This window comes from Drosophila pseudoobscura, chromosome X (genome assembly GCF_009870125.1).
Source record: "Drosophila pseudoobscura strain MV-25-SWS-2005 chromosome X, UCI_Dpse_MV25, whole genome shotgun sequence".
Taxonomy (NCBI): Eukaryota; Metazoa; Arthropoda; class Insecta; order Diptera; family Drosophilidae; genus Drosophila; species Drosophila pseudoobscura.
Window position 1 is genome coordinate 65,427,408 of NC_046683.1, and position 15,511 is coordinate 65,442,918.

Here is a 15,511-nt window from a genome sequence, read left to right on the forward strand (position 1 = left end):
AGAAAAGTTTCGAAAACAAAAACCAAAATCATCGGAACAGCAGGGCGAAAAAATAAAAAAAAGAAGGGAAATCATCCATCAAGTTTGGCTGAGAAATGAAATGCTCTCCAAAGGATATTTAATTAAAAGCACCCAAAACTTGATAATAAATAAAGAAGCGAAAAGTTCGGTCAGTGGGGGAAAGTGGGCGTGACGGGTCGGCTGGGTCGGTAAAACGATATTGCGAATGACTCTGGAAAAACTTTTTCTGTCTAATTTAGTGCAAAATTGAAAGAAATTCGATTGATTGAGCAGTTTTTACAAGACAAGACGAGACAAGACAAGAAGACACTACAGTGGGGCCTGCTACTACGCGTACCTGTACTTTGAATTCGAGAAATATTTAAGGAGGAGGAGGTAAAGTTGCAAGAGGAGTAGAAGTAGAAGTAGGAGCAGGAAACACTTAACGCTTATCACAAAGTAACGCAACGCTTGGAGCGCATAGTTTGATGCCTTCACTACAGATAAAGATACAGATACAGATACAGATACATATATTAGAGTATATTATATTATATTCGTTTGGATAAAGCCTGATCTCTTTGGATATATTTAGGTGTATGTACATGACCAGTGGACTGATCCCTGATCCCTCAGAAGCCCGAGGAGACATGCCCCAGCTTCTTGCTGTCCTGCAACGTCCAGTCATAGCCAATGGCCGTGTTATTGTTGGTCGCCGAATTGGTGTTCGTCGACACGGAGCGCTGCATCTCGCGGGCCGGAAAGTAGACCACCGGACCCGGTGAGGGGGCCCGATTCCGCTTGATCTTGACCAGGCCGGGCGAGCCGGACACCTGCGTGAGTCGGACATTGTTCAGCTGGGAGGTGCTGCCCCCGCCCCCGCCGCCGGTGCCCGTAGCCACCAGGTAGGTGGTGGTGGTGCTCCGCTGTGTGCCGTGCCGCGAGAAGCGGCCGGACGACCGGTGATTGATGGTGCCGTCGCCGTTGTTCGATATGGAGCTCTCGTAGTGTATAAGATCCGGCTGGTCACGACTCAGGCGCCGCTTGAAAAAAATGAGTAAAAAAATGCGCTTGAACTTCTCCCCGAAGATGATGTAAATGAGAAAGTTGACGCTGCTGTTGATCGTGATCAGCAGGTTGGAGAGCTTCGTCAGCTTGTGGTCGATCAGGTTGTAGAAGGCCTCCGAGATGTTGAGGACCAGCGGCAGGAAGTTCAGCATGAAGAACACCACCACCACGCAGAGGAGCATGGTGGCCAGGCCGATCTCCCGCTTCTCGGAGCGCGACAGGCGCTGGCGCTCCCGGTTCGCCCGCTTCACCTGCCTGTAGATCAAGCAGTTGAGTATGGCCAGGGTGAGGAAGGGTATGATGTAGTTGATGATCAGGTAGCACCAGTGTATGTATATGTTGATGTAGGCCTGGTTCCGGCGCAGCCGCGACGGCCGCACGCAGTGCAGCACCACATCCGACTCGGGCAGCGGATAGGTGACCGTCAGCACCTCCCAGAAGCGCGGCATGTTGTACGCGAGGGCGAAGCACACGCACACAATGAAGTAGATCTTGGCCCGGCCGTAGGTGCACAGGGCGCGGGCCCGCAGCGGATGGCAGACGGCCACGTACCGCTCCAGGGTCACCGTGAAGGTCATGTAGATGCTCGACGTCTGGGCGATCATGGCAATGGGGAAGACCACCGGCGAGATGAACGGATACACGTTGTTGTAGTAGCCGAAAAAGTGCCCCGTATACGGGTAGATCGAGGGAATGCCGAACAGCAGGATGGAGGTGAGGATCAGCACGGTGTCGCAGCGGGCCAGGCCCGTCAGCAGGTAATTGATGCTGGAGCGCATCTGCGGACGGGACAGGATGATCATCGAGATGACATTGCCCAGGATGCCCAGCAGGCCCACGATGTTGATCAGGACGCCGCACACCCAGAACTCGATGCGGTTGTTCTCCAGCAGCGGATTGTACACCTCCTCGCAGGTGCGCGTCCAGTTCGGCTCCAGGTCGAAGTCCGCGTCGTCGTAGTGCGGATAGAGGAGGTCCGTCTGCAGGTCCGTGTGGTTGGGCCCGTGCGTCGTGTAGCTGCCGTTCAGGGCCGGCAGCCACTGCTGCACCACCTGCTCGTACAGCGTGGTGGGCACCGTGCTGCCCAGTATGTCGGCCATCTCATAGCGCACCGCATCCTCGTGGCTCCTGGCCGTTGCCGTGGCCGTGGCACTGGCCAGAAACTCATCCTCGCCGATGGGCCCCCAGTCGTAGTCGGTCGGCGGCGGGGGCATCACACCCGGCGCGGGCAGCTCCAGGCGCAGCAGCAGCCGAGCGGCGGCACCGCTCATTACGTGGCTGGTCCTTGCCGGCGTCTACTCTCCGCCGGCTGGCAGTCTTCCTCGGTTCCTCGGTACTAGAGTGGCGTCCTGGCAGCGACCTGCGACTTGGGTAACATCTATGCAGCTGGCCGTGAACTTTCGCCCAAACATCAATCCTTCTGTGACCTGTTGTTCCACCTGTCCTTGCCGGCCAGGGGGTCACGCGGCGTAAAGAGCTCTTAGCCTTCCACTTGGCCCCGGTTCCGGGCCACGCGTCGCCGACACGTTTAGCTGCAACATCGGAAATGAGAAATGGAAGGTCGATTAGTTCCGTTCGGGCCCAGAGAGGCAGAGCTTAGGACTAGACTATCGATTTCCAAGAAATACGGACTGTGAACACGGGACTGCCCTCACGCCACATGAGATTGCTTAGGGTGTCAATTGCTTGGCTTTGGTCCGCCTTTAGCTGGAAGGAAGCGCCTGGGGCAGGAGTACCCTTCTTGCAGGTAATTTGTGGCAATTATGCTTTAAAGAGACGGGGGGGCAAAGGCTCTTATGTTTCACAATGGCCTTTTGTGATTGCTCATCCGCCTCACCCTGTGGTGGTCGTAATCGTATAACCTTCTGGGAAGCGGTTGAGCAGCCACATGACCCACCTGACACACCTGACCTCAGTTTCCAACGGAGTACAAAACCACACCGAGCATTTGAGGAAAGCATCCTAGACCATTACAACAGACTATTTGATTACACTACTCAACAAAACGTAGCAGCGTGCACCGAACCGACTTCTTTTTATAGATTTTGTATCATAATCCTTTTTTTAATGGTCTTTAATGGTCTTTTTCTTTAAAGGTTGTGCTTCTGTTTAAGACATAACTTTGGTATCTGAGATTCGATAGTATTGAACTTTGCCATTCTGGAAAGCTGATAAAACCAGCTCTAAATGGGGTTCAGACAGTTTGCAGCTTGAGCTGACCGTCTGGAAAATATAAAGCTTTAAAATCAGAATAGATAATTTTGAAGCCCCCCGCTATCAGAAAAAGTGGGTTGGTTCACATCGGTACCAGCACTCATAATTTTTCCATCATTATTTTTTTTAATAGAAGCCCACACCTGCATCAACATGCACGTCCAACTATCAGTGTTCCCGGACCATGGCCCGGTACGTATGCACACATATCCGCAACAGACCTCCAACCAGACCCGCCACAAGCTGCAATCTAAATTATGCCAGAGACCTAAACCAAAAGATGGGAAATTAGCTGGAACTGGGAGAGTAGAAAGTTTGCAGTAGACACGCGCTCTCCTGTGCAGAGCGCCATTGAATGTGGCTGTGGCTTTGGCAATTACGACTAAATGGCATATGTGTACAATCCTTTAATGCAGGTCCTGTGTTGGGTCACACCCTAATGATTTAATTCACTTTATGGCGAGCTACATATACCTTTATCGCAGCTGCCCAGTGGCCCAACAAGTGGGAGCTCCAGTGGAATGGGACACTAAATCAGTTAAGGATTCGATGCCATTGTTGTGGCACGTGTAAATGTCAGGAAATGCCCACACTCCGCGGGCATTAAGTGTCACATTTTTGACACATCAATCAAGCTTATGTGACCAGCACCCAGGCCCCACACACCGATCCATCTGAGTGACAGGCAAAGATATGGATTGGGCCACAGTCCTCTGAGCAGACCTCGCGCCTTATGGCCCATCGAGTGGCCAGACAAATCAGAGCACAATATCGAATTATAGCTGAATGTGCACTGGGAGAAACAGGGATTTGAATGCTTGATTTAGTAGATGTAAACATTCCTGTCGGAATAAACATTTATTATCCTCTTTAGCGTCAATGCATAACGAATTCAATATCCGATTCGAGTGCCCCAATCTCGATCCGATTGTGATACACCCTGATGTAATTTATGGGCAAGCTAAGCAAAACAAAGGACCGCTATTGTATTTGTGGTTTTGTCCATTTATTCAGACCCCATACCCCTGATACCAGACCCCCCCTGGATGCTGTTCAGCAAGAGAGAGGGAGGCTAGCACGTGGCCCGGGTCCCACGTGACGTATGCGTGTTATTGGCGACATTTGCATTTGTTATCTGTGCAGCGGCAGTAAATTACATTGTGTCCCTCAGACCAGGTTGCATGTTAAGTGGTTAGCGATTTGCGGTCATTGGCCAGCACAAACACGCCATCCACGACTGCAGGTGAACCACCCAAGAGTGGTCCCTGGGTCCCTGGGTCCTGGCTCTGCCTCCAGCTCCAATGTCGGCTCCTAATGCGATTATCTCAATTAGAGGCGGGCATTGAAACGCTCTTTTGGACCAACTGTCCCGGCAATTATAGCAGCAATTAGTTTTAATGTTTGTGACCCTTTTGCCACTCTTGACGGCCAGCACGTGTCCCCATTCGAGTCACACCAGTCGCCGCCGGCCCCGGCACATTCATTTTTTATTGCCCTGACATTGGTAAATCGCCCACACGACCAGTCCAGTCCAGTCCAGTCCCGAAATTGCTTTTTCCCCGGGCCAAAACGGGCAAGCCTCTGCTGGCCAACAGTTTTTCCTCGTTGTGGCAATGCGTTCGCTTTTTTCCCCACTTTTATGCCGCCCTCTCAGAGGGTCTGTCGACTTTGACACAGGGAAAGGCATAATGCCAGGTGGGCATCTGCTAGGGTATCCAAAGATTCGGCATTTCGTTCTTGGTGGCATTTCCATGCTTTTTTCTGCTGCACTTTTCTTTGGTTGACCTTTTTCACTGTCATAGCACTGGCAAGGTTCGGGGAATGCCCCAACTAGGGCTCGGACGACTATGGTATATGCTTTTCTGCGGCATAGAATCGGCACATATTGTAGTGTAATGTGTGGGCGGCTCATCTCTCATGCAAAGGGCATCTAAAATGCCGCTGGACTGGTGCCATGGAGTATCCAACAAAGTACAGTGTACTCTTCAAGCCCCAGTGCTCTCGACTGGGTGTCCATTAACACAGCGCGGCTTAAACGGCTCAAAATGTTCGAAAATATCGAGGGCTTCAACACCACCAATACCAAAAACAACTGTAAGCTTTTAAATGTATCAAAAACAACCGACAGCCGACTTGACTTGTGGGCTCTTTTAGTTAAACCAAGCTTTTTTCCCCGGCTGTTTTTACACGGTTTTTTCATAGCAGGCAGGGTATTCGATTTCGTCAGGGATAGCAACAAAAGGTGGTCTATGGTGGGTATCCCACAAAAATATACACAGTCCTGGCGAGGCGCACAAGAGACATCCCAAAAATCTTTCCCCCAAGAAAGCCAAGTATTGCCAAATATCCCATCCGTTTAGATAGGTATCTTCTAGTCGAAATGTTCGACTCCCTTTCTTTTTTCCGCGGCCAGGCACTTGAAGATAACGGCACATTTGAATGTTGAAACAATTAAGGGGAATGTTGGGTATTAAACGGAATGTTATTCACCGCGCAATCAATGCCAGGATGTTGGATTTTGGAGTTCCGTGAGCCACATGTTGGGGGCGACGAATAGTTTCAATTAATGTTTAATTCGTTGACTGCCATTAAGCTTAATTATTTAGAAAGCAATTTGGAATCATGTGGAATGTTGTCGTTGGGCTAGTGTTGTGTGTGTGGCTTTGTGTTTGAGAGTGCACTTTTGGATGTTTGTCCAACGAGGCGCCAACTTGGCTTTCCCTCCCCGCCCCCTTTGGCTTTGGTCCTTTGGCTGGCTGGTTCTTTTTGGCATCCGCTGTACGTTTTCTCCTTTTTCTTCTCTCTTTTTGTTATTGATTATTATGGCCCTACAGCGGACAACAATAAATTAAAATATCTATAAATTATAATTCACATTCGAACACTATTCTATGGTAGATATTTATATTTTCTCTGTTTTCTGTGGAAATTTATTTAATTAAGCAGCTTAAGTATTATTAACTTATTCCATTGTGATTCCATGTGCCAGCGGAACATACCTACCTCTGCCTCCTACATATATGTACATATTTAGATATAGATTTGTGATTCGATGGCAGAGACAAAGAGAGTGAGAGAGAGAGAGAGAGAGAGAGAGAGATCGAACATGCGGTGGTCGAGAGCATATAAAGCCAGATAAAACATAGTCGTATAAAAGTCGAGGAATCTTGTTGGCGGACGGACCCAAATGAAAACACACAAAAATTATAATTATTATATAGACGGCCGGGGGGTGGTTGCTGGGGGGTGGGGGTTGGGGAGGGCAGTGCAGAGACAGTGAGAGAGAAAAGCAAGCTCTTTGCGATTTATTTTTAGTTGACAGTTTCAAGGCTTTCGCTCTGCGCGGAACGTAACGGAACATAACGAAAACGAAAAGAAATGCGACTTTTGCCAGGGACCCGTGCTGTGGCCCGGTCTATACGATGGCACGGAATGGATGTCCGTCCGTTCGGGTCTGTGTCCGGGTCTGGTTCCAGTTCCTGTTTGCCTCGTCTTGTGGGCGCCTGTCATTTGCATATTTCTGTTGCAATTTAGGTTTTAATGAGCGCATCCAGCTTCCAGCTTCCAGCTGCTCTAATTGTTGGAAATTTTTCAAGCAATTTGATTGATCAATGGGTCTAGGTGTACGGGTGTCTAGGTGCTTGCCAGCCACACGGCAGTTATAATTAATCATTCCGACATTAAGTGGCAAGCAGAAGGCAGTTTAGGACTCAAGCCAAGGCCTGGCAGAGGAGGATCCCAGGACTACCTGGCATGCAAATAAACCAAGAATTTACTTAATTAATATGCAGTTCTGTGGACGAGAGCACCCTTTTTTATCTTATCTGAATGTGAATGCATGTGAATAAATGCAAAGGGGAGCACCTGGGGGAGTATTTCGGACAAAAGTTTTTGCTGCTTCTATGCAAATTCTTCTGAGAAAATGGAGCTCCTAGCCTACGGAAAAACGTACTTACATTTGCCTGCCAAAAGAAAACTGGACCATGTTTTTGCAAGAAAACCAAAACCGAAACCAAAACCGAAACCAAAACCAAAACCCAAGCCATGCAATTTACTTAAGTGTTTGCTTTAGGTTGAACTATATTTATTTATGATTTCTGCATTGTTACGGATACATTCTGGGCACAAAGGAGCCAAATTGAATTTCTCCTAAAATGCCAGGAAAAAGTGTCGCCTTTGCTTTGCCACGAACTGGAATTTCTGTGGCCATAATTGAGAATCCCAGGAAATGGCTAAACAAAGAAAGAAATCAAGTCCCAAATTTATGCCACATAATGCAGAACTTAAAGTGTGTCAACAATTTGTTTAAATTGCACTTAAATGCGCTGTTTTCAATGGGAAATATGCTGGTGGCTGGTTGCTGGTGGCGGGGAATTATGTCTGTACTTTTTCCATTATTTAATTGGAATATTTCGTTAATTCCTGTCGCCGCTGGTATTTGTGTTAAGAGCTCTAAAAGCCCTTTAAAAACCATTGCGGCTTATTCCAAGGACAGCCTAATGGATGCATTAGGCAATCCCTTGGATTTTGCGGTGCAAACTGGATCGTTGGTTGCTCAACTGAATTTGGATATTTATAATACATTAAAGGGCATTCAAGAGTGTTTCTTTGCGTCCTTGCTGTCACATCGCTGGCTGTCAGAGCTACAATTGCATCCAGCAGATGATCCGGAGTCCCACTCCCTTCACGCCCATCCATAAGGCTAATAAAAATGTCTGTTCGAAAGGCTGGGGCTGTCAACAAGCCGCATCCACCATTCACCATTCACCATCCACCCAATCATAAATTAATCTTTTTAATATTCAACATTCTGAGGCTTATCGACGGGGAAATCGCATCCATGAGGTTTTCCCAGCCAGCCCAAGGCCCGTCTCACGGATGCCCATAAAAAACGACAGACACTTGCAAAAATTTTCCTTTCTTAAGGAAATGTAATTTTTATGACATGTTGTTTTTTTATGCGTGTGTGTGTGTGTGTGTGTGTTTCTGCAATAATCTTATTAAGATTTATTTGCTTACCTTGGGAATTTAATTTGCGGGGCGTGCGAGCGCCAGGGAATCGCGTCGAACTCCCGAAAATCCTCGACTCATTTGCATATGTATATGAACGGCGGGGGTTGGGTCGTGGGGGGTCGTGGGTGGGGGTCACGAGATGTCGACACTCAATGCCAAGGGCTGTGTGGGGCTCTGTGGGGCTCTGCCTCGATGGGGTTAATTATATTCGGGAGATATGTCACTCGGCCGGGAATGATCAATGGTGCGATTCGATTCTGGCTGCGGATTTTTGGGGCTAATTTAACAATTTGTTTTCACATTTCACTGGGAATTCTTTTGGGGGGAAGCTTTTCATTTGTACTGTGCTCTCTCTTGGGCGGAATATACTTAATATATTTATTTATAAATCGTCGATACACTGCCCGGCCACACTTAAAAAAAATGTCGATCTGCGTGGTTAATGGCAATGGGATTAGCGGCAGGAGTACTTCTTCAGAGGAGAGTTCCATGGGAGATATCACGGCACTTTCACTGTCACTTTCCCTTTCTCTGCGTATCACTAAACAAAAAAATACGTGTATGTCCCTCTCTCTCTCGCTTGCCTTCTCGATCTTTTTCTCTGTGTATCTCGCTCGCTCCTTCACGCAGGTATGATATTTTTAAACACAACGCCTAAGAGCGGCGCGAATTCGTTTTTTTGAATTGGAATTCGGATCCGAGTCCCGTCGGAGCGCAAAACACGTTGAATGCTGAAAGCCAACTGTGCCCCCGCCAGCCAACAGCAAAATTCCGCCAGATTTTCCGGCAGCTCTCGGGCAACAAAGTTGACGCTCGGGGGGTGGCCGCAACATTGTTGCCAACGAGCATGCGCCCGCCCTCCGTGTTGCCAGCCGTTCCTGGGCACTTTTCATTCATAAACACGTCTGGCGCCACTATTACTGCAACCTGCATGTTGCTGCAACACAGCCGGGGGGGTAATGCCAGTGGCTGGGGGGTGGGGGTGCGTGCGTGTCTGGTGGGGCAAGAGTGAAAGCCGGCGGACTATTTATAAGGCAAGTAAATGCCACGGGCCGAGCAATCAAGTTTTATACTCTCTATAATGACCACGGGCGCAGCGCAGCCACGACCCACTTTGAGCAATTGAAGAACGCCGGCCCGCCACCCGTCCCGGCCCGGCCCGCAGATACTTATTTCGGTTCGATTGCCTGTGGATGCCGGCCACTGCGGAAATGCACATCTAAACATGGAGCTACCGTGGCTGGGGGCGGGGTGCTGTGTTGCAAGGTAGGTGAAATGTACTCCATGTGCGGACGGGCAAGCGCTTGAGCAAAGTAATTTAATGTTTATTGTTCTGGCACTCGAAGAATGGGTAGAGGGTGGAGGGTAGAGGGGCTCCAAAGACTCCAAGTGGTTTTGCGGCTCTCCAAGGGTCCAAAGTCATTAGCGTCTTTCGTCAACCCTTTGACCTCAAGAGTCGCCAATACTGTTTGATTTATGGACACTGCTCCGAGCTTCTTGGGGTGCTCAGACCTCCAGGAATGCACTGTGCCTCCCCTTCACTTCATTTATGCAACACCCATGAGCCAGTGGCATCCGCCTTTATCAGCTCTGCCCACATTCCGCCTCAGCTGGTGGGGAAGCCCTGCTCGTGCCTGGGTTTTAATTCAATTGAAGCTTTCATTGTATACAATGTATACATTCCGTTTTTGGTCCACCGCCACCGTCCCCCCCGCTCCCTTGATCCGTTTGTGGCATGTGCGTGAGCCATAGGAGGCGCCACAGAGACAACGCCCAGGATTACTCCTTGTTGATTTATTTTCCCTTTGAATTTCAGCTTTCCCCCGTACTTGTCAGAGCGCCTTCTCTGCGGCTTCCCAGACAGGTTTTCTCGTATATTTGTAATATTTTCATTTCTCAATCGCAAACTGTCAGTCAGCTCCGAGATGTATCCTTTCCTTTTGCGGTTGCAATCATTTCTGAAAGTGTCTTTTTCCTCTCTCTCTCTTTTTTTTTGGTTTTTGTTTGTGTCCTGCCAATCAATTCCATGAGTTTTCATTTACTTCTTTAGAGCGACGGATGCTGCTGACTAGAAGGAAGCCAGGCAAACGGTTCAGATTAATCACCGAGACATTTCCACTCGACTGCCGGGCTGCCGATCCCCGCTGCTCCCAGCTGGACTCACTTGAATCGCGCAATTACACAACGGAATCTTTTGCCAGAAGCAGGACCCGGAGCCAGGAGTGTGGAGTGTGGAGTGCCATTCGATTGACCGCCGGCCAGCGGCTGGCTTTTGCCCGACAACCAGATTTACGGAGGCCCAAAAACCGAATGAGGCTGAGGCTGAGTTATCTGTCCCAGTGGGACTCAGACCGCAGAAGTCTGCTCCTGCAAATTCCCATAATATTTTCCCTTTTTCGAAAATGCAGCAGGCACTGCAGTCGGTGGGGCAGTCGGAGGGGCAGCATAGCATAGCACTTTTGATATTTGTCTTTTGTTCTTCACACTGAAGCAGCTCTTTGGAAAATCTCGACACTTTCCCCCCCTCCACCCCCCAAAGGAGCAGCTGCTGCGATGCGCATTTCGAGAGTCGAGAGTCGAGAATGCCAGATGTCATAGCAATATATGCGATGGCTTTCCGATGTGTTGGCATAGAAGGAGAAGGAGGGAGGGAGGGAGAAGGTACCTCCTCAATAATGATTGGAGGCGAGTGCCAGAGAGTCAGTCAGTAATTTAAGCCATTTATAAGCACTCCTCTAATGGGGCTAATGAACAGAAGGCAGCCTGCCTCCTAATCCTCAGGGCATAGCCCCCGTCCCCAGGTTCAAAAATTTAGTGTTGAGCAAGTAAAAGCGGATTACAAATGCGTTTTGCTTCATTTCCGTCCCTGACTGTCCTTTTGGACTGCAGCCGCAGTGGAGGCTTTGTTGTTGTGGATTGAAAGGGCCACAGCTGCAATGTTTTTTCCAAGAAATTGAGTTTTCAAATACCTATTTGATTGATAATTTCTTTTCAATTTATTCCTGCCACGCCCTGCGGCCGCCTGCTGCAGTGCCATGGCCCCTGCCAAGTGCTACATCATTGTCGCCACTTTGCCACAGCCACTGCCACAGCCACTGCCACAGCCACTGACTCAGCAGTAACCCAAGCCAAGCCTCAGTGACCTTTCCGCATGGCTGCCCCTCGACTCAGGGCTGGGGCCTCGGCTTCGGTTTCGGTTTCGGTTTCGGTTTCAGTTTCATCCTTAGACTCCGATGTGGAGTGGAGATAATAAATTCCAATTGAAATACAATAAAAAACTTGGCACATCAACAGAAGTTGGCATAAAGGATCTGTAGGCGAGCGGTGCCATAATTAAATGTAAATTTTGTCCATACACATGGGCCATCGTGGGCAATAATGCAGCAAATAAATAACGTTTTTGCAGTTGTAAATCCAGGCACTCCATGGCCCGCCCCAGGAGCGACTGCGTCATTGTGCGGAATGCGTCTGCAAAGTTTTTCGCTGCCTCCTCGGCTCTGGTTTTATCGTCCTGCCACAGGACCTCCAGACATTAGCACTAATATGCATAAGTATGGCCTGGTATGCCATGTCGAGGAGAGGGCGCGGAGAGGCCCGGGCTTGACGGCTACCCTGGGATTCGAGGGACGGATGTGCCACCTTTCATGCTGTTGCCCTGTTGGCTCTTTTTCTCACGGCAACAACTCCAGAAAATCGTTCATTAGTTTTTGCAATCCATTTTCGGCTTTTTCCCGCAACGAACAGCCCCCAGCCGAGTGCCTCTAGCCAAGTGCCTCGTGCCTCGTGCCCCATTCAAAGTGGCGAAGCGGTGTTTGACCCAACAAAAAAGCCACACAACATGGAATTGCCCCTGGACCAGCCGGTAAGGCCCAGGGCGGCCCCTTTTGGTCGTCGACTCTTATCAACCGGCCAAATGACAGTTTTATGATTTCGGCTGCTGCTTATCAACTCCAGCGATGTCAGTGAGGCCAGCGGTGCATTATATTGCGACCTTTTGTGGCTAATCAAAAAGAGCTTACTACCTTGTTGTGGCCAAATCCTTTGGGACACTCCCACGGGGCCGCAGTGGAGATACGCGGAGCAGCAGGAGCCGCAGGAGCCGCAGAGCAGCAAAAGCAGGAAACGGATGCGAGCCAAGTGCCATTGCCATTGCCAGTGCCATTGCCAGTGCCAGGGCTCGGCTTACTCGGCGTGTGCGTGTCCTTTGACGTCCGCCAAGTTGGCCATAAATCAGCCACAACTTTTGACGGAAATTCAAGACCTCAGGAGCCCGGCCAGAAGGAACTGAGCAGAACGCCAGCCAGGCGGAAAGGACTTCAAGACGGCAAGCTGAAATGAGCTGGAAAAGCCACAGATTTAAACATTTTTCCCCAGAATATGTATTTAAAGGTTTCGGAAACAAAACCACTTCGCAGCTCTTGCCAATCCTTCCAATGGTTGCTGCAGAATAAGCGACTCGATCTTGTTGGTTTATTTATTCACTTATTACTTAATTTTTTATCATACATGAATATTCTTTATCTATTTTTGAATTTTTTTTATTAAAGTTGTCGATTAAATTATTTTCAATTCATTTAATTATTTCATTAATTATATTTATTTTAATTTTTTATTTAATCTTTTCTATTTAATTTTATTTAATTTAATCGATTTAATTATTTTATTATTCAATATTAATTAATATAATTATTTATTTAATTAATTATATTTAAATTTGTTTAAAATTATATTTTTAAATTTATTATAATTTAATTAGTTTAAATATTATTTTTTTTTATTATTTATAATTTATTTTTTTTTTATTTATAATTTTAATTTGAATATTTTTGGTTCTCTTATATAATTTTTTGTTGTAATTTTTATTTTTATTTGTTATTGTTATGAATTATTTTTTGTTTCCCCTTTTCGTTTTTCTAGTCAAATGTTGCACCCAAAACTGTCATCCTTGCCATCCTTGGGACTACAGGGCACGGGACTGGCTCTGGGAATAAATCAATAATTTAAGTAAATGTTTTGTGGGCATCTGTGGCATATGTCTGGGTATCCGTGGAGATCCCCCGAATGCCGGCCGCATTCGTGCGAGTGTTGTAAGCCGGCAGATATGCACATAAATAAGTAAGCCTCGAGTGTTGGCCCACAGACAGGCACAGACAGAGTTCAAGCCGATTTTGACCAATTGGCCAGTTCATAGATTTTTTTGTCGACCTCCCTTGGCTCTTGCTTACCTTCGTCTGGCATGGCCTGGCCCATTGTAGTGCTGTGTGGTCTGTGATTTAGCAAGCCCAAAAGACCGAAACCGTTTTCAAGCGTGGCAATCAGCACCTATCCTCCGTCCACATGCAGAGGCACGGACAGGGGCAGGGACAGGGGCACGGACCCACTGGGAGGACACCCCGAACGGGCTCCGAACTTGGCCTTCCGCCTTCGGATTTGGCTGCGGAAAAAAAACAGCTACCGGATGTTGTGCGCAACGAGCCGAGTCATGACATTTGCATAACAAATTCCAAATTTCATTCAGAAAGCTCCCCGGCGGCCTGGCTGGAAACATGTTTATTTTGGATCATTTCATTCGGCATTCGGATTACATACCATTCGGGGACTCCCCCATAATTAAGGATATATGTGTCAGAAATATCCAAAGCTCAAACGCTTGCCGCATGCCACAGGAAAATTTGCGAATTTTAAGCCGGCGAAACGCGGGCTCGAGGCCACCCAATGAGGGGAGGAATCAATGGGGCGGCGGAGGGTGGAGGTGGAAGCCTGCTTGGGTGCGTCTGGGTCTGGGTCTGGGTGCGTGTTCATCTTGTCGTAAAATCAAATCAGGGCCTCATCAACGACACAAAGTAACATTTTACAGTGGAACAGTGGAGTGTACGAGGGGCAGAATTTAATTGAGAAGAAAAATAGACGACCATATTTCAATTGAATACTCGGTTTTCACATACAAAAATTGTACAATTAAATATATTTAGCTTTGATTTTTAATATAAAATAAATAACTATAATATATATATATATATTTATATATAATATATAATATATTTTATTCAATTTGTAGCTCCATATGCTAATTTTAATTGAAAATAAATATTATTTTTTTAAATGAGATTTAATTTAATTTTATAAAATATGTTCATATTAAGGGCAAAATCCAAGTAAAAATTTTTTATTTTCTTTTGTATTTTTTTCTCATTTTTTATTTATTTTAAATTTTGTTTATTGATAATTTCCCCCCCCAGGATATGGCATTCATGAGCGTCTCCACCAGTTTGGTACTTTTGCCCCACTGTGCCACTCGGCTTATAGGCAACACCTCCTAACGGTTGACTACGTAACCAAATGACTTACGGGGTTTTCGCCATGCCCCGTAACCCCCGAACAATTTGCCAGACGAGCGAGTGCGCGGGACTTTGAAGTCGCGTCGCCTGGCGGCACGCATAGGCCGTGCATTCAACAACTCGAGAGTCTGTTGTAATTTGTTTATTTGCTTCGGGAGATTCATGGTTTCTTTTTCGGCTTGTGTTGTCATACTGGGGGAAGGGGTAGGGGAACGGGAGGGGGGGACTCCTTCCTGTCGCATACGTGCCAGGATCTTCCTAGGGAATGAATCTGCGTGGGGGTTGTGGCAGTCAAAAATTGTAATTCAATTAGCTGCAAAAAGGCTCAGGTGCACACGGCCACACGTGCCACCGAGGCTTGACACGGGTCAGCGATCAAGTGACAGTTTCCCAAGCCTTTTGCGGCAGGGTCCTTGGGGTGGCGGCGCGTGCTCCAGGTCCTCGGTGCCTGCTTCCTGCCGATGCTCAAAGACGTCGCTTGAGGACAGGCCCATCTCTCCCGTTCTGGGGCTGGGCCGGTACTTCTGCTGCAGGCCTTCCTGCAGGGCCCGGGCGTGGGCGTGGGCGGCCTGCCGGTCCACTTGGACTCTCCCCTTGGAGGTTCTTCTGCGAGAATAAAGAAGGACCGTCAGCGAAGGGATCTGTAGAAGCTGATCTGCCAATCTCTTACCTCGTCGAAGCTGACCTGCTTGCCTGGCATTATTTTAAGTGAATTTTGTGTATTTTTTGGGGTTTTCCGAATGTTTTCTGTGTAAACACTGCCTGCCACATGTGGCAGCTCAAGCAAAGCAGCCACAGAGACAGAGACAGACACACAGCCATCTCATTAGAGGATCTGCATTAGGCAAAGCCGCATCAAAGCGCTCGCCAAATGGCGC

At 47.9% G+C, this 15,511-nt stretch overlaps 1 protein-coding gene and 1 long non-coding RNA gene across 2 annotated transcripts; both read right to left on the reverse strand.

Moving 5' to 3' along the window:
• Nucleotides 1–519: 519 nt before the first annotated feature.
• Nucleotides 520–9,083, reverse strand: FMRFaR (FMRFamide Receptor). Its single transcript, XM_001352684.4, has 2 exons — nucleotides 8,302–9,083; nucleotides 520–2,600 (listed from the first exon to the last, which is right to left on the reverse strand). The coding sequence occupies exon 2, from the start codon at nucleotides 2,337–2,339 to the stop codon at nucleotides 633–635; it is 1,707 nt and encodes a 568-aa protein (XP_001352720.1). The 5' UTR covers nucleotides 2,340–2,600; nucleotides 8,302–9,083; the 3' UTR covers nucleotides 520–632.
• A 5,677-nt stretch (nucleotides 9,084–14,760) lies between these two features.
• LOC26532132 (uncharacterized) lies at nucleotides 14,761–15,422 on the reverse strand. Its single transcript, XR_001453311.2, has 2 exons — nucleotides 15,304–15,422; nucleotides 14,761–15,239 (listed from the first exon to the last, which is right to left on the reverse strand). It is a non-coding gene; the product is annotated as an uncharacterized lncRNA (long non-coding RNA).
• Between the last annotated feature and the right edge of the window lie 89 nt (nucleotides 15,423–15,511).